Source organism: Stegostoma tigrinum, chromosome 22 (assembly GCF_030684315.1).
Source record: "Stegostoma tigrinum isolate sSteTig4 chromosome 22, sSteTig4.hap1, whole genome shotgun sequence".
Lineage (NCBI taxonomy): Eukaryota > Metazoa > Chordata > Chondrichthyes > Orectolobiformes > Stegostomatidae > Stegostoma > Stegostoma tigrinum.
This window is the reverse complement of record NC_081375.1, coordinates 51,233,691-51,258,781: the sequence shown is the minus strand read 5'-3', so window position 1 is coordinate 51,258,781 and position 25,091 is coordinate 51,233,691. Positions and strand designations below refer to the sequence as shown.

The 25,091-nt window shown below is 43.7% G+C and overlaps 1 protein-coding gene across 2 annotated transcripts; it reads left to right on the top strand.

Moving 5' to 3' along the window:
- The first annotated feature begins 3,472 nt into the window (after nucleotides 1-3,472).
- Nucleotides 3,473-19,335, top strand: LOC125463695 (melanin-concentrating hormone receptor 1-like). 2 transcript variants are annotated; one of them, XM_048555285.2, is made up of 3 exons: nucleotides 3,473-3,933; nucleotides 9,479-9,524; nucleotides 14,565-19,335. In XM_048555285.2, exon 3 carries the CDS (start codon nucleotides 14,600-14,602, stop codon nucleotides 15,704-15,706), a length of 1,107 nt encoding a protein of 368 aa, XP_048411242.1. In that variant the 5' UTR covers nucleotides 3,473-3,933; nucleotides 9,479-9,524; nucleotides 14,565-14,599; the 3' UTR covers nucleotides 15,707-19,335. The 2 variants fall into 2 exon arrangements, with proteins under 2 accessions (XP_048411242.1, XP_048411241.1); XM_048555284.2 differs by lacking the exon at nucleotides 9,479-9,524.
- The last annotated feature ends 5,756 nt before the right edge of the window (nucleotides 19,336-25,091 follow it).

Genomic DNA, 25,091 nt, shown 5'->3' with positions numbered 1-25,091 from the left:
TCCATCCAATTAATAAAGGGAGATGATGGGGCTAGTGGTAATGTCACTCAACTGGAATTGTGGACATGGGTTCAAATCCCATCATAGCAATTAATGGAGTTTAAGTTCAATCAATCAAAAAAAAATCTGTAATTGCTAACTAGTCTCACTATGATGCCATCATTAATTGTTAGAAGATCTGTGATATTTTTCAGAGAAGGGAAGCTGCTATCCTTGGCCTCTGTGTACTTTTTATTATTGTTCACAGGATGTGAGCTAATCCAGCATTTGTTACCCATCTCTAATTACCCAGTGGGCAGTTAGGAGTCAACTACATTACTCTGGGTCTGGATTCACATGTAGATCAGGGAGATGCCCTAAGGGGCATTAGTGAACTAGGTCAGTTTTACATGGTTACACGGTCACTGTTAGACTAGCTTTTTACTGAGGAAGGGTCGCCGGACCCAAAACGTTAACTTTGTTTTCTCCTCCACAGATGCTGCCAGACCTGTTGAGCTTTTCCAGCAACTTTATTTTTGAGGCTTTTTACGGAATTAAATTTCAATATCTGCTACTGTGGGATTTGAGCCCTTGTCCCCAGAATGTTAACATGGGATTCTGGGTTGACCATTCTATTGACGTTACTACCACTCTACAAACATGGCAACATGGTTATATGGTTGATTGCTAACTGCTATATGAAATAGCTGAGCAAGACATTCAGTTCAAGGGCAATTAAGGAAGGGGAGCAAATGCTGGCCTTGCTAGTGATGCCCGTATCCCATGAAGATTCATGAAATTAACAGTTACCCAGAGGGAGTGAAAAGCTCGCCAATGGGGACTGGAAAAGCCAGATGTCTGAGGGTTAGAGGACATGGACTGGAAATTGGCAACACATCAATTTAAGGACACCACTGGCATGGCACTATACCAGCTGCACAAGCCTTGTGGGTGAGTATGTGTGGGTGTTTATATGTGGGTGGGCATGTATGTGTGTGTGTATATGTATGCATCTGGACTTGTATGAATGTGTGTTTATATGTGTGTTAAGTATTATTATCTGTGTGTGCTTGTGTGTGTATATGTGTGTTTTATGTATGCATGTGTGTTTATCTCTGCATGTATGTGTGTGTATATTTCTATATATTTATGTGTAGAGTCATTGAGTCGTAGAGCATGGAAACAGACCCTTCAGTTCAAATTGTCATGTTGACCAAGTTTCCCAAATAATACTAATCCCATTTGCCTGCATTTGGCCTATATCCTCTAAACCTTTTCTATCCATGTACCTATCCAAATGTCTTTGTAACTGTACCTGCATCCACCACCTTCATCTGGCAGTTCATTCCACATACAAACCACCCTCTGTGTGAAAATGTTGCCCCTCAGGTCCCTGTATAATATTTCTACTCTCACCTTAAAGATATGCCCCCTCATTGTGAAATCCCCCATCCTAGGGAAAAGACTTTTGCCATTCAATCCATCTACATTATTTTATAAACTTCTATAAAGTCACCTCTCAACTTCTGCACTCCAGTGGAAATTTCCCAGTCTATCTTTGTAACTCGTTGTTCACCAGGGATGGGAGCATAAACCTCCTACAGATAATAAACCAAGTGGAATACCATGTTTCAGCATTTTTAATGCTGATTTATTGTGGAGGCATGACCATTTTTTTGGTATGAGTCAAAGCTTCTGGAAAGTATTGAGATTGAGTCCGAGGCCTCTTCCACAGAACTGAGGAAGGGTCACCGGACCCGAAACGTTAACTCTGTTTTCTCCTTCACAGATGCTGCCAGACCTACTGAGATTTTCCAGCAACTTTGTTTTTGTTCCTGATTTACAGCATCCGCAGTTCATTTGGTTTTTATAAATTTCAGCTATCTGCTGTGCACAAGAGAAGGGGTTAACTGAAAGCAAACAACACTTTTTGATGACAGTGGGAGTCATCTACAATCATTAAATTTTGTCTGACTAGTTCACTGGAGAAAGGTTTCAATGGCATTTGTTATTCATAAGAACTCAAGAAATGTTCCTATGAAACTGCATTCAATGCTGTACATTTCATTTACTTAGCCTTCAACTAAATTACAACTACTGGGTGAAACATAACTGAAGACTTCCTGTAATTTGAAATTCATCAAACTTCACCTGTACTTTATATTTTAGTTAATTTAAACAGAGAAGGCAGATAAACGTCCAGAAGTTTCTTCCTGTGTACTGAGCTGCATACGTGTATATATTTGTCTATATTCACGTGAGTATACGTGTGTGTCTTAACTCCACCTCATGATCTCCAGTTTCCTTTCATTATTACTGACTGCCTTCTGAAGAGTGCTCATTCCATTTGGTGCCTGAGTTAAATGTTCAGCATCAAATCTCCACTTCCACACGTCGCTTTCAAACATGAATATTGTGCACATGGATTCGAATTCTGTATTTATAATGATTGATGTATTTTACATGATAGTGATTCTGATTGTATACTCTCATTGTTCTCCACATTTCGCATGATGTGAACTGGAACGAAAGCACGTTTATGTGTAATCTGACTCATAGAATACTGTGCGCTTAACACTAATTTCAGGTACAAATTACAAAATGAATAATTGTTACAATAGGGAGGTGTGGATTAACTTACATGATTTGATAATGCTTACTAGTCTAACATTGTGCAGCTGTTGGTAAAACTGTTGCATTAACAGAACGAGGGATATGTGAAAATTTGAGAAACATTGCAATGACATAGAGTCTTGGGCATGGAAACAGGCCCTTTGGTCCAACACATCTATGCTGACCAGATATCCTAAACATTTCTGTAGAAGGTTCCCGAACTGAAAAATCAACATTCCTGCTCCTCTGATGCTGCCTGGCCTGCTGTGTCCCTCCAGCTCCACACTGCGTTATCTCTGACTCCAGCATCTGCAGTCCTTACTATCTCTGAGGTATCCTAAACTAATCCCATTTGCCAGCATTTGGCCCATATCCCTCTAAAACCCTTCCTATTCATGTACCCATCCAGATGCCTTTTCAATGTTGTAATTGTACCTGCCTCTACCAATCCACAATAATTAGTAATGTAGGTGATGGTGCGTGGTCGTGTATCAGTAAGATCCAGATCTTCACTCCCTGTTTGCCTCTTCATACTGTTTCATGAAGAACACATTCGGTCTTGCGACTGCTTGGGTTCTTCGGTGGTTCCTACTTGGTGTCTTGTTACCCCGCGTTTCTCTCTCTCTCTCACTCTCTTTCGTTCACATTCTCCTCTCTCTCTCCTTTATTGCATCTCTCATGCTGCCTCTCTCTCTATCTTATTCTTTCACCCTCGCTTTCTGTTTCTTTTCTGTTTCCCTATTTTCATCATAATTTCCTTTTCTGTCGTGAGTATGAACTGTCATTGGCTGTGCTTTTCCTGTTCTATCTCTCCCGCCCCCGCTCCCCAGTGGTGAAATTTGCCAGCTCCCAGCTGGATGACGCGAGGTGCTGAGTCCTTTTAAAGGGAGAGGAGGAAAAAACAGAGAGAGAGAGACTAAGAGCAGACTTAGCAGAGAGGAGACCTACTCAGAGATCCGGAGGCAGGGGGGAGACAGAGACACAGAGAGAGTTAAGGTCAGTCAGGCTGGGAACGTGCATACCTTAGGGCTACCCTTAAAGAGGAGCACTTTCAGATTTTGCAAACAGAGGAATTGGGATTACTTTTCTAAAAAATCAAGTTGGCTTTAATTCTGAAATCAAGTGGACAGGTGTTCTGACTTTTTTTTATTTTTAAGCAGTGTTGAATTCAATTGTAAATCACCCTTGCATACAATTTCTTCCCAAGCACTGAATTTGAACAGCTGCGAGGTTTGTCAACTCAGCTTTTCTTTCCCCTGAAAATGGACAGGTCGGAAACCTGGCGAGCAAATTCCTCCCAATTCGCTGTCGGACCGAGAGGGAGCTTCGGTAACCAAACCGGTAAGGTCAGCGTCCACCGGGAATCCAGCTAGCACGGTGCACCTGAAACTAGAGAAGCATCGAATGGCAAAGCGTGCTGTGTTGAAGGGGCAGCGCGGCAAAAAAAAACTCTAACAGCAGTTGACAAGAGGTTACATGGTCACTGTTAGACCAGCTTTTTAACTGAATTAAATTTCAATATCTGCCACAATGGGATTTGAGCCCTTGTCCCCAGAATGTTAACATGGGATTCTGGGTTGACCATTCTATTGACGTTACTACCACTCTACAAACATGGCAACATGGCTATGTGGTTGATTGCTAACTGCTCTATGAAATGTCTGAGCAAGACATTCAATTCAAGGGCAATTAAGGAAGGGGAGCAAATGCTAGCCTTGCTAGTGATGCCTGTATCCCAAGAAGATCCATGAAATTAACAGTTACCCAGAGGGAGTGAAAAGCTCGCCAATGGGGACTGGAAAAGCTGGATGTCTGAGGGTTAGAGGACATGGACTGGAAATTGGCAACACATCAATTTAAGGACACCACTGGCATGGCACTATACCAGCTGCACAAGCCTTGTGGGTGTGTGTGTGGGTGTTTATATGTGTGTGGGCATGTATGTGTGTGTGTGTGTATATATGCATCTGGACTTGTATGAATGTGTGTTTATATGTGTGTTAAGTATTATTATCTGTGTGTGCTTGTGTGTGTATTTGTATGTATATGTGTGTTTTATGTATGCATGTGTGTTTATCTCTGCATGTATGTGTGTGTATATTTCTATATATTTATGTGTAGAGTCATTGAGTTGTAGAGCATGGAAACAGACCCTTCAGTTCAAATTGTCATGTTGACCAAGTTTCCCAAATAATACTAATCCCATTTGCCTGCATTTGGCCCATATCCTCTAAACCTTTTCTATCCATGTACCTATCCAAATGTCTTTGTAACTGTACCTACATCCACCACCTTCATCTGGCAGTTCATTCCACATACAAACCACCCTCTGTGTGAAAATGTTGCCCCTCAAGTCCCTGTATAATATTTATCCTCTCACCTTAAAGATATGCCCTCTCGTTGTGAAATCCCCCATCCTAAGGAAAAGACTTTTGTCAGCTGAAACTCCAGGAGCATGGAGTGGCAAAATATTCTGTGTTAAAGGGACAGTGCAGCAAAACAAACCCGAGAGCAGTGATCGGTGTGGGGATTGGAGGCAACAAGCAACAAATACATGTAAAGCATAGGTTTAAAGCCAAAAGAACTGCAGATGCTGTAAATCAGGAATGAAAACAAAGTTGCTGGAAAAGCTCATCAAGTCTGGCAGCATCTGTGAAGGGAAAACAATCAGAGTTGCCGTTTCAGGTTTTGGTGACCCAAGGAAGGGTTCTGAGGAAGTGTCACCGGACGCGAATCGTTAACATAAGCAATTGGTATTACACCAGAAACTCTGAAACACATTGCCCAAAATTTTGCTGCAGGGAATTAGACTCTCCCACCCCCCTACCCCTGACCCCCGTCACCACAGACGCAAGATTTTTCCAGCGTTCTGTGTTTGTGGCAATTTCCAGCATCTGCAGTGTTTTATTTTTCTCCTAGGAATTATTTGGGAAAAAAGGATTACACAGGGAGTGGAACAGGAGAGAGTAAAGCAATCATGAATCTTATTTGCAGAACCGACACAGACATGATGGGTCCAATAGCCTCCTCCAACTCTTATACATCACCTGTGTGTGATTTACAAGACTCAGATTGAAATAGTGTAGAATGAAAGTAGGGAAAGACATTACAGTCTCAGGTCACCTCAAAAGCCCTTGACAGTCAGAAAGGTAGAAGAGCCACTGTAAGTGGCAACCAACAACAGATAATTTGTCTCAGCATTGAAATTGATTGTGGGATGAACACTGACCAGGAAGAGTTGGCCCACTTTTCACTAAAATGTGCAATGGGATCTTCTATCATTATCTGAGAAGGATCTACTTGCTTTGTAAGGGAGCATACTGTACCAGGCAGCAGACTCACTCATGAGCACTTAGGAGACCAGTTAAGGCTTTTTGTTGAACTCAAGTTAGACTTTCATTTCAATATTACAGCATTTTGCTCAAAGCTTGTTTAAACACTACCTGATTATTTGCCTGAGTGTCATTGTAAGTGCAGCTGAGAGAGGTATTGATTCTGCATCAGTAGGTATAGTTGGCTGACCGAATATTTGTATGTCTATCTATAGGAGTCTGGAAGTTTCTTGTGAATATGTATATTTGTGTGTAATACATGTATGGAAATGCCTTGAAGAACATGTAGATCTACAGGATGATGTTGAAGCGTGTACAAATATAGGAGTGTTTGGAAGGAACTGTGAGTATGTCTGCAGTGATATTGTTAGAGCCTGTGTATATAGAATCAGTCATACAGCACAGAAACGGATCCTTCGGTCCAACCAGTCCATGCTGAACGTAATCCCAAACTAAACTAATCCCCCCTGCCTGTGTTTGGCCCATAACCCTTCAAACATTTCTTATTCATGTACTTATCTAAATGTCTTTTAAATGTTGTAACTGTATCCATATCCAACACTGGATGTTCATTCCACACACAAACCACTCTCTGTGTAAAAGAAATTGCCCCTTTTTTTAAAAATCTTTCTCCTCTCACCATATCTGTAGGTGTGTCTGTGTGTGTAAAGGGCTGTGCCATCTGTCGGAGTGTCATAAAATCATAGAATCGTACAGCACAGAAACAGATCCTTTGGCCCAAGTTGTCCATGATGACCAGGTTTCCTAAACTGAACTAGTCCCACTTGCCTGTGTTTGATCCATATCCCTCAAAACTTTTCCTATCCATGCACCTGTGCAAACATCTTTTAGATGTTGTAATGTGGTCACCTCTATCACTTCCTCTGGCAGCTCATTCCATACACACACCACCCTCTGTGTGGAAAAAGTTGCCCCTCAGGTCCCTGTTAAATCTTTTCCCTCTCTCTCCTTTAAACATTTGCCCTGCCCTGGGGAAAAAAGGCCTATTCGCCCAATCCATGTTCCTCATGATTTTATAAACTTCAATGAAGTCGCCCCTCAACCTCCAGTGCTCCAGGGAAAACTGTCCCAGTCTCTCCAGCCGCTCCATATAAATCAAACCTTCCAGCCTCAGTAACATTCTTGTTGCACCCTTTCCAGTTTAATAACACCCTCCCGATAGCAGGGTGACCAGAAGTATGCCCAGTAACCTAAATGTGACCTCACCAATGTCTTGTACAGCTGTAACATAATATCCCATCTCCTGTAAAAAATACTCGGCTCAATAACCGCAACCGTGCCAAATGCCTTCTTCACCACCCTGTCGACCCGTGATGCCATTTTCAAGGAATTGTGTATCTGTGCCCCCTAGGTCTCTCTTATTTGACCACACGTCCGAAGGCCCTACCATTAACTGTGTAAGTCCTGCCCTGCCTTATCTTGCCAAAATGCAACACCTCACATTTACCTAAATTAAACTCCACCTGTCATCCCACTGGCCCAGTTGATCAATATCCTGTTATACTGTTAGATAACCTTCTTCACTGTCCACAATACCAGCAATGTTATTTGGTCATCTGCAAACGTATTAACGATCCCTCCAACATTCTCATCCAAGTTGCTTATAAAATTGATGGACAACAGCGGATCTAGTACTGAACCACTGCTGGTTACAGGCCCCTAGTCTGAACAAAAACCCTCTACCACCACCATCTGTTTCCTACCATCAAACCAATTTTTATCCATTTGGCTAGCTCTAGTTAGGTCCATGTGATCTAACCTTACTAATGTGTCTACCATACAGAACCTTGTCAAAGGCCTTGCTGCAGCCCATGTAAACAATGTCTACCATTCTACAACTTGGAGACCATAAGTACTGCAGATGCTGGAAGCCAGAGTCTATACGTGTGAGGCTGGGAAAGTACAGAAGGGCAGACAGTATCACAGAGCAGGAAAGCCAACAGTTTGGACTGAATCCCTGACAACGTGTCCTGATGAAGAGTTTCAGCCCAAAACGATGACTTTTCTTGTCCTCAGATGCTGTCTGACCTGCTGTGCTTTTCTAGTCTATCGTTCTGCCATCATCTATCTTCATGATCGTCTCTTCAAAAAACTTATTCAAATTTGTGAGACACGATTTCTCACATACAAAGCCATGCTGAATATTCGTCATCAGTCCTTGCCATTCCAAATACATGTAGATCCTGTCTTTTGGAATGCCCTTCAACATGTTACCTACTGGTGGATGTTAGGCTCACTGGTCTGTAGTTTCCTGGCTTTTCCTTACAGCTTTTCATAAATAATGGGACAACATTAACTACCCTCTAGTTTTCTGGCACCTCATCTGTGGCTGTTAATGATACTAATATCTCTGCTAGGGGCCCCTCAAGTTCTTCCCTAGGTTCCCACAATGTCCTGGGATACAGTGGATCAGATCTTGGGGATTTATGTACCTTTACGAGTTTTAAGACTTCCAACACCTCCTGTCTCTGCACTGTGGACTCTTTTCAAGACATCACTGCTTATTTCTCTGAGCTCTCTAATTTCCATGTCTTTCTACATAGCAAACACCAAAGTAAAGTATTCGATTAGTATCTCACCCATCTCTTGTGGTTCCACACATAAATTACCTGGTTGATCTTTAAGGGGCACTGTTCTCTCCCCAGCTACTCTTCTGCTCTCAATATACGTACAGAATCTCTTTGGATTCTCCTTTATCCTAAATGTCAAAGCTGTCTGATGTTCCCTTTTTGCCTTCCTGATTTCCCTCTTGAGCGTACTCCTACACTCCCTGTATTCCTCGAGAGATTCACTTGATCCCAGCTATCAATTCCTTCTTTGGTAGAACCACCTACACATTAAATGAAGAAGTTTCCCTGAACATAATTAACAAATTCCTCCTCATCCAAGCCCTCAATGCTACAGCAGTCTCAGTCTATGTTTGGAAAGTTAAAATCCCCTATGATTACAACCTCATTGTTCTTGCAGATATGTGCAATCTCCTACATACTTGCTTCTCAATTTCCAACTAACTATTGGGAGGGCGTATGTCATAGAGACTAGATTAAATCACACACCAAAGGCCCAGACTTTGAGGCAAAGAGATTTTATTAGTGACATTACGGAGAGTCAATGTTGACAAAAGGTCGGGTCCGAAGACACCAACAAGTACAGAAAAGAAGCAGAATTTATACAGTAGTACGAACAAGTTAAAACAAACTGCAGTTGTACTGTGTTTTAGCAAGGCAAGGTTGTTGCTTAGGCAACTAGATATACATTAATTAAAGCGGAATGCAGTGAGAATAAGACTGTACAGATGCTGCAAGCCTCAGCTTTTTGCTATCTACGTGGCTTCTCACACTAGAGACAGGTCGTTTGCACTTGCAGCAATATGTACTGTCTCACAAAGCTAAAGTTTCCCGACTTCATGCTCCTAATCATGTATTATTTTAACTCATTACTACCCAGCATAAATTAAACAGTCTCAACATACAAGCATTCCACAGCCTAAAGTACAAGTCCATCAAATTGATCACCTACTTCTTATTTCTCAGTTCCACCCACACAGCTTCGCTGGACGATTGCCCAGGAATATCCTCTGTAAGTACTCCATTACGTTTTCCTAATCAAAAACACCGATTCCCTTCTTCTCTTACCTCTTCCTCTTCTATCTTTCCTATAGCATTTATACCCCAAAACATTGATCTGCCAGTCCTTTCCATCCCTCAGCCATGTTTCTATTATACTGGTATCCCAGTCCCATGTTTCCACCCATTCCCTGAGTTCATTTGTCTTACCTGCTAGGCCTCTTGGTTTGAAATAAATTCCATTTAATTCATCAGTCTTCCCTCGTTGTCTGCCTGGTCTATTTAACTTACCCTCTTTAAACTCTGTACCTTCTCTTTTGTCTCACTATTGCTTAGAATCCCACCTCACTGTCAGTTTAAGCCTTCCCGAGACCTCGAGTAAACTTCCCCTCCAGTTCAGGTGAAATCTGTTGCCTTTTTAACAGGCCACCTCTGCTCCAGACGAGATTCCAATGAGCCAAAAATCTGAATCCTCGCAGGAGCTCCTCAGCCAAGCATTCACCTGCCCTATCCTCCTATTCCTCCGCTCAGCAGCAGTGTGAGTAATCCAATGATTACTATCCTTGAGGCCATGCTTTATTTAATGGCTCCCTGTATTCACTCTGCAGGACCTCGTCCCTTTTTCTACCCTTGTTGTTGATACCAACATGTACAACATCCTCTGGCTGCTCACGCTCCCCCTGTTTTGAGATTCACTGCAGCTTCTCCAAGATGTCCTTGACCCTGGCGCCAGGGAGGCAATACACTGTCCCAAAGTCTCGCCCGTGGCCACTGAATTGCCTGTCTGTGCCCTCTGTCTAGATGTACCCTATCACAATTGCTCAGTTGGACTTTGCTATATCCTGCTTTACAGCCGTGCCAAAGATCTGGCTTTTGCAGCTATTTTCCCTGAGAAGCTATCCCCCACAAGAGCATCCAAAACAGTATATACCTTGAGGTTGGTTGGTTTATTGCTCCGCAGACATTTTATTACGCTGCTGGGTAACATCATCAGTGCAGCCTCCGATGAAGTGTAGGTGTGTTTTCCCAACTGGTTTTTAAACTCTGGGGTCCGTTGAGCTGGATTGCCTCACTGATAGTGGGAACTGCAGATGCTGGAGGTTCAGAGATAGTAGAGACTGAAGAAGGGTCTAGGCCCGAAATGTCAGCCTTCTTGCTCCTCTGATACTGCTTGGCCTGCTGTGTTTATCCAGCTCTACACCTTGTTATCTTGGATTGCCTCACTTCCAGTTTTTCTTCGTAGTGGAGTTGAGTTCTCTGTGTTTATTGATGGCTTTCTTCATGGGGTACCAGGTTTCTAGGAACTCCTGTGCCTGACTCTGCCTGGCCTGTCCCAGGGTCTTGGTGTTGTCCCAGGTGAATTGGTGGTTCTCCTTGTCCATGTGGATTGAGATGAGTGAGTATTGGTCGTGTCTTTTTGTAGACAGTTGGTGTTCATGTTCTCTTGTTGTTAGTTTCCTTCCTGTTTGTCCGATGTAGTGTTTCTCGCAGTCTCTGCAGGGGATCTTGTAGATGACATTGGTCCAGTCCGTGGCAGGGAGTGGGTCTTTCGTTCAGATGAGCAGCTGTCGTAGGGCTGATGTGGGTTTGTGTGCCACTATGATGCCCAACGGTCGTAGGAGTCTTGTGGTTAGTTCTGGTGTGTTCCTGATGTGGAGTAGTGTGCTGAGTGAGTTGTGGTGTATAGTATCTTCCTGATGTTGTTTGTGTAGGCATCTCCTGACCCAGTTTTTTTGGATATCCATTATCCTTGAACACCTGGAAGAGGTATTCTTCTTCCTCTTAGCTCAGCGAGCCAACCAACCTCAACACCCACAACCTGAGCTATAAATCTACTCCAAAATCTCAGGGACAGTATATACCTGTTTGAGAGCAGGATAGCCACAGGAGACTCCTCTACCTGCCTACCTCACCTGCAGTCACACACCTACCTGACTGAACATGCGGTGTGACCATCTCCCTGAAGCTACTATCTATCATATGCTCTGCCTCCTATATGCTCCTCAGTGTGTCCAAATGCCACTCCAACTGATCCAGGTGGTCTGAGAGGAGCTGTAGCCAGACACTTCCTGCAGACATAGTCACCAGGGACAGTCGATTGCTCCCTGATCTCCCACAGCTGACGGGAGGAGCATCCCACTTCATTAACTGCCATCTCTGCCCCTTTACCAGCGAGCAGACTTAGGAGATTTTAAGAAAAAAGTTCTTACTTTGTTGCTGCTCACTCTGTTCAACAAAGCCTGGTATTCACCTAGGCCCACTCTCTTAGATCTAACCAGGTATCCCCTCTCAAAAATGGCTGCAAAATGACCAGAAGAAGACATAGCAAACCCCACTCCCTACTTCCCTAAACTCCCAAATTTAGCTCAAATCCCAGGGTTTTCACTCTCTGCAGCTCTGTGTGTGTGTGTGTGTGTGTGTGTGTGTGTGTGTGTGTGTGTGTGTATCTGTAGGGGCGTGAGTAAAGGTCTGTGTGCATATCTATAGGGGTGTGTGAATGAAATATAACAACATTATAAAGCAAACCTGTCTGACTTTACTCAGTAGAGCCGACTGAAAAGTTAATAGAATTCGCGCAGTGTTAGAGATGAATTTAGATTAAAAGCTAAAAGGTCTAAAAATTGATAAATCTCCTAGTCCTGATGGGCTACATCCTCGAGTTCTGAGGGAGGCGACTGAGGAAATAGCGGAGGCGTTGGTTGTGATCTAATGGTGAGAAAATTCATAAAGCCAAAGTACAAAGGGATCTGGGAGTGCTAGTCCAGGATTCTCTAAAGGTTAACTTGCAGGTTGAGTCTGTGATTAAGAAACCAAACGTAATGTTGTTACTTATCTCAAGAGGGTTTGAATATTAAAGCAGAGATGTGCTTTTGAGACTTTATAAAGCACTAGTTAGGAAGGACATTACTGGCACTGGAGCGTGTCCAGCGGAGATTCACAAGGATGTCCCTGGAATGGTAGGCCTAACATATGATGAACGGCCGAGGATCCTGGGATTGTATTCATTAGAGTTTAGAAGGTTGAGGGGAGATCTAATAGAAACATACAAGATAATGCATGGCTTAGAAAGGGTGGACCTAGGGAGGTTGTTTCCGATAGGCGGGGAAACTAGGTCCCGTGGGCATAGCCTTAGAATTAGAGGGGGTAAATTTAAAATGGAAATGAGGAGACATTTCTTCAGCCAGAGAGTGATGGGCCTGTGGAATTCATTGCCACGGAGCGCAGTGGAGGCCAGGGCGTTAAGTGTCTTCAAGGCAGAGATTGATAATTTCTTGATCTCATAAGGAATTAAGGGCTACGGGGAGAGTGTGGGTAAGTGGAGTTGAAATGCCCATCAGCCATATTAAATGGCCGAGTGCACTCGATGGGCCGAATAGCCTTACTTCCACTCCTCTGTCTTATGGCCTTATGGTCTAATCAATTCACCTGTTGTATAAATACTTTGATGTTTTAGAGAGAGCAAGTGTTTTCAAGATTCCAGGAATGTGTGAAGTCTTCTCATTTTGCTCAAAAAGCATTTCATTCCCTCCTGGATGCAGTTCCACCAAATTTTAAAGCAACCTCAGTACTAGGATCAACCATGAGTACACATTCCCAAAGTCTTGCTCGTGGCCACTGAATTGCCTGTCTGTACCATTGATTAGACAGCTCAATTAGACTTTGCCGTACCCTGCTCTATAGCCAAGACAGACGTGCCAAAAATCTGGCTGCTGTAGCGATTTTCCCTGAAAAGTTATGCCCCACAGGAGGAATAAAGAGCTAAGTAAATTAGATGGTGCATCTCCCTCAGATGGAAAGACACAGTTAGCCTCGTCATTTGCAGGATGAAATACACTATAGATTATAGCTCATAATTTTGTGGCTTTAAGAGGTGTATTTGGTCCTGTTTTTTTTATGAAGAGGTTGTGACAGAGGTACTGAGTGGTCTGCTCAAAGCTAATAAAGTGAAAAGCTTGTGAGGCCTTGTGTTTTTATTTAAAGTAGGCACAATAGGAGCAACCTGAACGGGTGGGGTCAAGCTCCAACAGAACCAGTTTTTTTTAATTAGTTTTAGATTTTAGCAGTTGCTGGGGTCTTGAAGCAAAACGTGGCAATTCTAATCCCTCTCTGTATTACAGCTAAAAGCTGGGCTTCTCTTCCTGCTGCAAGAATTACATGTGAGACAATCTGTTTTACTGAATTTGCCTTTGTCCAGTGTGTGTTTATGGGATGTTATTATACTGGAACAATTAATTAGTGGTAGTTAATATGTATATTGTTTTGTTAAGCATTTTGACAGAGTTACAGTTAATCCAAATTTTTTATTTTAATTTTTTCTATATCTTAATTATAGGCTATGAACAACAGCTGTTTTGTTTTAAGCCTGGTAGCTTGATCAATCAAATTGCATCCAGAACACAACATCTTACACTTACCTTTTAAAACAAGAAAAATTTAGGCTCTAGACTATCTTAATGGATTTTGAGAATGTTTGGTCTAGGCCATAATATTTGCCAATTATTAAGTACAAGATTAGCTCACAAATTTCACAATCTTGTGTACAAGAGTTCTGTGGACTCATTCTGAAAATAATACGATGTACTGTACACTTTTTGGTGATGAGCTTGTGAGACTGCCTAAGATTCCTCATAGACCCTGCTTTCGCACCAGGTATGCTATACAGTTCATAGCCCTTCCAGTGCAGGCAGACAGAAGCAGGATGTGGGCAGTGATGCCAACCTTTGCCTACAAACAGTGGTGCCACACTTCTCCCTGTGGAACACTGAATAAGTAGCATCTCCAAAGCAAACTGCCCATGAACAGTGACTCTTACACACAGCAGCACCTTTTACTGAAGCTCAAAGGAGAGGAGAAAAATTGTGGCTTTAGATCATCAAATGAATAAAGCATCAGTTTAATGCAGCCATCATCTGATGCCATTCCTTTTAGCCAATTCCCTGGAGAGGCATTGCGTACATGAGCTTAGCTTCAGAACAGTAGGCTGGATGTGACTAAGAAATGGGAATCTTAAAGCTACTGTAAAGGGAAATGCCTGTCTTTCTCTATCTTTCAGGTTCCGACCAGTTTGCACCATACACCAACGTCATCATGCCAAGTGTGTATGGTGTCATCAGCTGTTTGGGCATCACCGGAAATTGCATCGTAATCTACACCATTGTCAGGAAGACCAAGTTCAAATGCAAACACACGGTACCCGACATCTTTATCTTCAACCTGTCATTAGTGGACCTGTTGTTCCTTCTAGGGATGCCCTTCCTCATTCATCAACTAGTTGGTAATGGGACCTGGCATTTTGGAGCTGCTATGTGCACCATCATTACAACAATGGACAGCCATAGCCAGATCACCAGCACCTACATTTTGACTGTGATGAGTTTTGATCGTTACTTGGCCACAGTTCACCCACTCAAATCCACCTCAATGCGCACACCGTCTGTTGCCACCTTGGTGATCTGTTTGGTTTGGTTAATGTCCCTCTTGACCGTCATCCCAGTGTGGCTGTACACAGGATTAATGCCACTGCCAGATGGCACAGTTGGTTGCGCCTTACTTCTGCCCAATCCAACCACCGATATCTATTGGTTTACCCTTTACCAGTTCATGGTGGCATTTGCCATCCCTCTGGTTGTTATCTGTGTTATGTACTTCAAGATTCTTCAGCACATGTCCATGAGCGTGGCCCCACTACCCCAAAGAAGCCTCCGAATGCGAACTAGGAAGGTCACCCACATGGCAGTGGCCATCTGCTCAACCTTCTTTGTGTGTTGGGGACCCTACTACATCTTTCAACTGGTCCATCTGAGCATTGAAAAGCCAAGTCTTGCCTTCTTCTACATGTACAACTTTGCCATTAGCCTGGGCTATGCCAACAGCTGCATCAACCCTTTTCTGTACATTGCCCTGAGTGAGACCTTCAAACGCCGGTTCCTGATGACGGTCCACCCTGCCCATCAGCAGTTCCGGTTTAACAACAGCGTGGCAGAAGGGAGCCTGTCATCAAACTCTCCAGTGACCCAACCCAACAAATGTGTTTCATGGGCCAGCTCTCCCCGAACTTTTTGCCTGCCCCAGATGCAGTTCAGTGAAGGTTGCTCGATGTCCAGTTTTAGAGCTACCAAGGAGACTTTCCTCCTGCGTCCAATTGCTCACAGTAAAGTCACAGCCAAAAAGGAGAAGAATGAAGACTTGCTGTGAGTAACAAACAGGTGAAATGAGCACAAGGCATGCCAGGAACATTCCAGAACTGCTGCCATTCCACCTTGTGTTGCTTTGCTGGAAGTCAAATGGAATTCCACATGGATTTGTAAATTAGCTTCTTGCTTCCAAGCGATTTATGCTCGGGAATGGGAACAACACCAAGGAATTTTCTAGCAATGGTCACCTCGATCATACCACCATTTCCCACCCCCACCCAATTACCACAGTGTGAGCCTCAAACGTACATCTCTGCTCTTGTATTCTAGCCCTCTCAAACTAAATGCTAACACTGTATTTGCCTCCCTCACTGCCAACTGAACCTGCATGTTAACCTGCAGACAGTGGTGAATGACGACTCCCAAGTCCCATTGTATTTTGGGTTTCTGAAGCCTTTCCTCAGTTAGAAAACTTTCTCTGCCTCTGCTCATCATTCGAAACCCAGGATGGACCTGTAACTAACTGAATATCAAACAGAAAGATTTATTGTAACAATATCTGTTGAACAGAAGGGTTCTCATGTGCTTCTTGCTATGGAATCCAACTCCTGATATTCATAGGATTAAGGTGGCTGTAATAAGGCATAGAATGGATCAGCAAAGAAGGAGGCCATTTGGCCCCTCAATTCTTTGAAATGGAATGAAGGCTTGAGTTGAGTTATGTTTCCTGGTCCTTACTGTCTGATAAACTATGGGCCTATCTACTACAATAAGTCCCATAAATGCCCAGAAGCTGATTATATTGCAGCATTCGGCCTTGTGGCTGATTTGGTTGATCAAATTTCATTAGGGAAGTTCCTGTTTGTACCTGACACAAAGCGGGTTTAAATCTCCACTGTTTCATTTCAGGAACCTACTTGTACAGTGTTGTATAGCTTCTTGCAATTAAAAGGTTATGTATAAAATGTTTAAATTTATTCTTTGTGGGCTCCGATAATTGAAAATTCAGGTAAATTCCATCTAACTCATCACCATTCTCTATTGTTTCTGTTATCTCCACAAAAGAAAAATGATAAGGTTGATGAAGCAAGATTTCCTATTTGAAATCCATACTAACTGTTTATTAATAGATGTTTCTCAATCCCAAAACTTTCAATTGTCCTCCAGCATCTTCTGTCTTTTAGAGTCCCACAGCATAGAAACAGACCCTCGGCTCACCATGTCTATTAAACCCGCTTTGTGTCAGGTACAAACAGCAACTTCCGTCATGAAATTTGATTGGCCAATCCATCGCAAGGCTGAATGCTGCAATGTAATTGGCTACTGGGCATTTATTGCAGTAGATAGGCCCATAATTATTTTTTCATTATGTCCACGATGAAGAATCCCATCACAAACCTCAAGAAGTACGTTTCACTTGTTCCCATTTAATTGCCATCTGTAACTCTGAAAACTATTTGTTACCTCTAGAATAAATATAAACCTATAATGAAAATTTACTCTCACCACTCAGTGATGCTGACTCTCTCTCAGGATCCTAACCTCTCCTAATCCTCTCAGTGATGCTGACTGCATTTTACAGTGTCCTAAACTCTCCGATTTTCTCTTTCGGTAACAGGTTATAGAGTGCCTTTGCCTTTGCCCTAGTTGCTGTGAAGTATTTCCTAAATTGCTAGGTTCTAGTTTTAAAATCATGTCCTCTTGTTCTGATTTCCACACCACAGAGTATTGGATCAAAGATAATGGTGACTAGTAAATCCAGGGCAATCTGAGTGCCTTCCTTTTTGCCTGGATTCAGTGCAGTCAATTTACAAATATAAAGGAGTTGCATGTTGTAAGCAAATTTTCAGAATGAATGCCATCCTACCTCATAGTTTCCTACCTGTTCCTTATCTTCAATCAAATGATTGTATCATCTTCAACACCTTTTATTAGATCAGTCCCTGACCTTCAGAAGCCAAAGAAATAAAAAGGAATGATGCCATTTGACCTTCTACAAATTTAAGCTTTGGCTGTGTTTTTCATGGCATGAGGGCATGGTGGCTGGGCCAGACCTACCTAGTTGAGAGAGTGATGCAGAATTGCTTCCTTGAACCACTGCAGTCCATGGGGAGTAGTAGACCCATAACGCTGTTTGGTGCTAATGTTGTAAATGCTGTATCAGTAGTGTATGTGTGTACTCTAGTTGCAGGTTACAGTGGCTGGCATATTTGGGGACAGGTTCGAGTACACGTACGGACAAATTTCCGCACGGGAATGGCTGGTATGTGAAATGGAAAAATAATATGGTGCTGGGTATTGTGAATTATGTGGAAGACAGTCTGACTTTTTTTTTCCTGGATGGATGCTTGCCAGAGTTATATTAGACGGGGAACTCCAGAATATTGACAAAGTGATACTGAAGGAACGGCGATATATTTCCAAGACAGGACGGTGAGTGATTTGGAGGGGAACCTGCAGTTGATGATGCCCTTCTCCTTCTGGATGGTCAATTGGACGAGTTTGTGCTGTAACCCCTTAAAAGGCCATTATATCTTTCCAGAGGTTTGCTGCTTGGAATGAACTCAGCTATCCAGATGGAACGTGATTAAGGCTCTGAACAAGTAAAGTTTCATCGAGATAAAGCCCATGATTCTTTTCAAATACGTTTTCTACTTATTTGCTGGCTTTCAATGCTTTGCGTTGATGGAAATTCAAATCCTTTTGCTCTGTAATGTTTTCTGAAGGCAAGATAAGGTGACAGTCAGGAACAAATTATCCTTTAAGGAGCTGAAATTTTTGAGAAAATGCTCTGATGAATCTCTTTGAAAAAATTGAAAATTACCAACTGTAAGATGTTGATGGCATCTATCATCCCATTGTGTTGTAGTTTAGAGCCACTTCAAGGACAAAAGGAATGCATGGTGCACATTGAATGCTGAGAGCTGCTGATGTCTGTGTTAGACACAAAGGAACAAGTAGTGATAGCCCTGAGTACCATTTGACAAAATAGAACCTGCAAATTACAAGACGCTTCTCATCCTTTCTTCTTCAGCTCTGTGTTTCCGTCGCTCCATCATGTTCATTTTCTATGTTCCATTCTGAAGCATGCTGCTGTCCTGGCTGATGCTAACAGTATTGCATCTCCCTGAATCCCTCTTGCTTCTCTATGCAATATCTTTCTGCTGTTTTATTTATGAACAGACTGATCTGGCCACACCAATTGCCAGAGGGTGATGCATGATGACCAGGGGTTACTAGCTTGCTGATTGAATTATGTGTGAAGAGCATTTCCAAAAATGCCAGTACAAGATCAAATTAATAAAAATGTGGTGCAACATTAATCGTATGTTACCATCAAACAGCGACAACAACCTTTAGAATAATTGAAAATATGAGACAGAATCCCATCTTGCAAAAACCGAATTACCACGTCTGAGATAACAAGGAATGCAGCTGGATGAACACAGCAGGCCAAGCAGCATCAGAGGAGCAGGAAAGCTGACATTTCGGGCCTAGACTCTTCTTCAGAAATGGGGGAGGGGAAGGAGGCTCTGAAATAAATCAGGAGAGAGGGGGACGTGGACAGAAGGCGGATAGAGGAGAAGATAGGTGGGGAGGAGACAGACTGCCCAAAGAGGTGGGGATGGAGCCAGTAAAGGTGAGTGTAGGTGGGGACGGAGCCAGTAAAGGTGAGTGTAGGTGGGGACATAGGGAGGAGATAGGTCAGTCCAGGGAGGATGGACATGTCAAGGGGTGGGATGAGGTTAGTAGGTAGGAGATGGGGGTGGTGCTTGAGGTGGGAGGAGGGGATAGGTGAGAGGAAGGACAGGTTAGGGAGGCGGGGACAAGCTGTACTGGTTTAGGGATGCTGTAGAGGGAGGAGATATTTTGAAGCTTGTGAAATCCACATTGATACCATTGGGCTGCAGGGTTCCCAAGCGGACTATGAGTTGCTGTTCCTGCAACCTTCAGGTGGCACCATTGTGGCACTGCAGGAGGCCCATGATGGACATGTCGTCTGCAGAATGGGAGGGGGAGTTGAAATGGCTCGCGACTGGGAGGTGCAGTTGTTTATTGCCAACTGAGCGTAGGTGTTCTGCAGAGCAGCCCCCAAGCCTCCGCTTGGTTTCCCCAATGTAGGGGAGGCCACAATGGGAACAGCGGATGCAGTATACCACATTAGCAGATGTGCAGGTGAACATCTGCTTAATGTGGAAAGTCTACTTGGGGAGTGGGATGGTGATGAGGGAGGAGATGTAGGGGCAGGTGTAGCACTTCCTGTGGTTGCAGGGAAAAGTGCCGGGTGTGGTGTGGCTGGAGGGAAGTGTGGAGCGGACAAGGGAGTCAGGGAGAGAGTGGTCTCTCCGGAAAGCAAACAAGGATGGGGAGGGTAAAATGTCTTTGGTGGTGGAGTTGGATTGCAGACGGCGGAAGTGTCGGAGGATGATACAAAGGATCCGGAGGTTGGTGGGGTAGTACGTGTGAATGATGGAGATTCTGCTTTGGTTTTTTTATTGCGGGAAGGGGGGTGTGAGGAAAATGTGGGGGACACGGTCGAGGGCGTTCTCAACTACTGAGGGGGGCAAGTTGTGATCCTTGAGAAATGAGGATTCCTGAGATGCACGGGAGTGGAATGCCTCATCCTGGGAGCAGATGCGATGGAGGCGAAGGAGTTGGGAATAGGGGATGGCATTTTTGCAGGAAGGTGAGTGGGAGAAGTTATTTAGGTAGCTGTGGGAGTCAGTGGGCTTGAAATGGATATCTGTTTCTAGGTAGTTGCCGGAGATGGAGACAGAGAGGTCCAGGAAGGGGAGAGAGGTGTTGGAGATAGTCCAGGTGAGCTTAAGGTTGGGGTGGAAGGTGTTGGTGAAGTTGATGAACTGTTTGAGCTCCTAGTGGTAGCACGAGGCAGCGCCGATACAGTCATCAATGTAACGGAGGAAGAGGTGGGATTTGGGGCCAGTGTAGCTGCAGAAGAGGGACCTTTCCACGTAACCTACAAAGAGGCAGGCATAGCTTGGGCCCACGCCGGTACCCATGGCCACGCCTTTTGTCTGTAGGAATTGGGATGAATCGAAAGAGAAGTTGTTGAAGGTGAGGATGGATTCGGCTAAGCAGATGAGTGTGTCAGTGGAGGGGAACTGGTCAGGCCTGTGGGACAGGAAGAAGCAGAGGGCCTTTAGGCCATCTGTATGGGGAATGCAGGTGTATAGGGACTGGACATCCATGGTAAACATGAGGTGTTGGGGACCGGGGAATGGGAAGTTCTGGAGGCGGTGGAGGGTGTGGATGGTGTCACGGATGTAGGTAGGGAGTTCCTGGACCAAAGGGGAGAAAATGGAGTTGAGATAGTGGAGGTGAGTTCTGTGGGGCAGGAGCAGGCGGAGACAATGGGTCGACCAGGACAGGCGGGTTTGTGGATTTTGGGAAGGAGATAGAAGTCCTCTGTCCTCATTTCTGAGGGTTGGGACTTCCATTGGATCAGTTTACCCTTGACGACAATATCGTTTACCATTGCCTTCTGCAAGTTGGCCGCACAGGAGACTGACCAGGGTGTGTTGGGAGGGTTTATAGACCTTTGTTACCTGTGTGCCCATGTTAGGGACACTGCTTCCATGACCAACAAACCCTGGAGACAGATTCAAACCTGGAGCTTCTTGTCCAGAGATACAGACGCTACCTGCTGTGTTGCAAAACCACCTATTTTACCACCACTAAATAATCAAGCCTCTGGTTGCTATTGGATCAAAGATAATGGTGACTAATAAATCCAGGGCAATCTGAGTGTCATCTTTTTTGCCTGGATTCAGTGCAGTCAATTTACAAATCTAAAGTAGCTGCATGTTGTAAGTAAATTTTAAGAATGCCATTCTACCTCATAGTTTCCTACTTGTGGAACCATTCATTAGGGGCTACAGGCCCATCACAGTCGTTTCAATAGAAAGGTCGGGTGAGAGTGACAGCCCTTGACGTCAAGCCTGCATTTGACTGAGGGTGGCTCCCACGGGCCCTAGCTAAACTAGAATCTGTGGGAATCAGGGGGCAATCTCTCTGCTGGCTGGAGTCATACCTAATAGATATAAAGATGTTTTATGGTTGTTGGAAGTGACATCTTTACAGGAGCTCCTCAGGGTAGTGTCCTAGCCTCACCCGTCTTCAGTTGCTTCATCAATGACCTTCCCTCCATCATAAGGTCAGAAGTCAGGATGTGCAATCGTCAGCAAACAATGTTCAGCACCATTTGTGACTCCTCAGATACTGAAACAGTCCATGTTCAAAAGCAACAAAATCTAGACAATATCCAGCCTTGGGCTGACAAGTGGCAAGTGACATTTGTGCCACAAAAATGCCAGGCTGTGACTATCCCCAATAAGAGACAATCTAACAATTTCTCCTTGATAGAAAATGATGTTATCAATATTGAATCCCCCATTACCAACATCCTGTGGATTACTATTGACTAGAAATGCAACTGGACTCAACACATTAACACTGTGCCTACAAGTGCAGCTCAGAAGCTAGGAACACTGAGGCAAGTAACTCACCTTCTGACTCCTCAACTTCCTGCCCATCATATACAAGGTACAAGTCAGGAGTGTGACGGAATATTCCCTACTTGCCTGGAGAAGGGCAGCTTCAACAACACTCTAGAAGTTTAAGCAGTCCTCTTGATTGCCACTATGTCCATTCCCTCCACCACCCACACTCATTAGCAGCATAGTCTACTATCTACAAAGTGAATTGGAGAAATTCACCAAAGATCCTTAGACAGCACTTTCCAAACTCATGACCACTTCCATCTAGAAGGACAAGGGCAGCAGATACATGGGAACACCACCATCTCCAAGTTCCCCTCCAAACCACTTACCGTCCTGACTTGGAAATATGTCACTGTTACTGAAGCTTGTATCAGGAGTAACTTTTCTTTTATCCTAATCTTATGCAACTTTGGTCCACAATTTTATCGGTAGATTTATGTTTGAGGTAAGTTAGTTTTCTCCACTTATTATTTCTGGATTTGCTGCTGGTTCTGATATTCACACTGTAGTTGGTCATTTTAGCCTGGATCTGTCTGTGCTGTGGTGTTTCGGCAGGAGGTATGAGTTAATATGCTGCAGGACTTGCCTCAGTCTTTTTTTGTTCACTCATGGGATGTGGGCATCACTGACTAGTCTGTATTTATCACCCATCCCTCGTGCCCTGGAGGAGGTGATGATGAGCTGTATTCTTGGACCGCTGCATCCACTTACCGTAGGTTAGACTGTCAGTGCCATTAGGAGGGGAATTCCAGGGTTTTGACTCAGCAACAGTGAAGGTGTCATAGAGTCAGAGTAATACAGCATGGAAACAGGTTCTTCAGCCCAGACTGATATATGCTGACCATGGTGCCCACTCAGCTAGTTCCACTTGCTTGCATTTGGTCCATATCCCTCCAAACACTTCTCATCCATGTACTTATCCAAATGTTTTCAAATGTTACTATTGTACCTACCTTAACCATTTTCTCATTCCATATTTCATTCTCTGAGTGAAGAAGTTGCCCCTTAGGTCCTTCTTAAATCTTTCCCCTCTTGCCTTAAACCTATGCTGTCTAGTTTTCAATTTCCCATCCCTGGGAAAGAAAACTAAATGCGTTCATCCTATCTATGCCCCTTATGATGTTATACACTTCAATAAGGTCACCCCTCATTCTCCTACGTTTCAAGGAATAAAATCCTATCCTGGCCAACCTCTCCCTATGACTCAGGCCGACTAGTCCTGGCAACATACTTGTAAATCTTCTTTGCAAACTTTCCAGTTAAGTATGTCTTTTGTATAACAGAGTGACCAATACTGCACACAATACTTCAAGTGTGGCCTCACAAAGACTCATAGAATTGTAACATAACATTGCAACTCCCGTAATCACTGTCTTGACCGATGAAGGCCAGCATGCCAAGTGCCTTCTTCCCCACCTTGTCTACCTGTGATGCAGCTTTCAACAAACTATGTACTTGTACTCCTAGGTCCCGCTGTTCCACCACATACCTCAGGAGCTTACCATTAACTGTACAAGTTTCCTGCCTTGGTTTGACTTTCCAGAATGCAACACCTCACTCCTATTTGTATTGAACTGCATTTGCCAATCCTCAGCCCGTTTCCCCTTCTGATCAAGACCCCCTTGGTAATTTTTGATAACCTTCCCGACTGTCAATGATATCTCCTAATTTTGTATCATCCGCAAGCTTACAAATCACCTTGTGCATTCACATCCAGATCATTTATGTAAATAGCGAATAACAGAAGTCCTAGCCCTGTGCCACACCTCTAGTCACAAGCCTCCAGTCTGAGAAACAACCTTCAACCATCACCATCTGCTTGAGCCAATTTTGAATCCAATTGGCTAGATCTCCCTGGATCCCATGTAACCTAACTCTCATGAATAGCCTGCCATGCGGGGACCTTGTCAAAGGCCTTACTAAAGTTTACACAGACAACATCCACTGCCCTACGCTCATCTGTCCTCTTGGTTACCTCTTCAAAAAACTCTAAATCAGAGCGAATCAGAAGGCAGCTGAGAGTCATCACAGTGGAATTCTGGGAGGTATCACCACAGTCGTCACAACTATTCAGCAGGTCAGAGAAAACCTGGTATCAAGGCCTGTCAAGGATTCTACTGTTTGCAACGCATCAGTGCATCCTGTCTGAAAGGCCTTAGAAACACGAAAGACTTAAATGGAAAGGCCACAGTTTGAGTATACTGTCTTAGTATAAACTTTGTGGAACCACTTGAACTATATGCTTGACATGGAGTGTGCACAGTAAATATCATATCGACTATATATTGTCTTGAGGCTTTTATGGACCAGATCAGACCTCAAATCCATCTCTGAACATTTCCACCTCAGTCCTCCATTTAGGAAATCTTTAAACCTTACTAGGAAGGATGTTGTGAAATTTGAAAGAGTTCAGAAAAGATTTACAAGGATGTTGCCAGGGTTGGAGGGTTTGAGCTACAGGGAGAGGCTGAATAGGCTGGGGCTATTTTCCCTGGAACATTGGAGGCTGAGGGGTGACCTTATAGAGGTTTATAAAATCATGAGGGGCGTGGATGGAGTCAGTAGACAAGGTCTTTTCCCAGGAATGGGGGAGTCCAAAACTGGACAGCATAGTTTTAATGTGAGAGGAGAAAGATTTAAAAGGGATCTAAAGGACAACTTTTTCATGCAGAGGGTGTGTGTGTATGGAATGAGCTGCCAGAGGAAGTGTTGGAAGCTGGTACAATTATAACATTTAAAAGGCATCTTGATGGACATATGAATAGGAAGGGTTTAGAAGGATATGGGCCAAATGCTGGCAAATGGGGCTAGATTTATTTAGGATATTTGGTCGGCATGGATGAGTTGGACTGCAGGGTGTGTTTCCATGCTGTACAGCTCTGTGACTATGACTCTTCGCTAAAGTATCTGTTCCTAATATCTCCT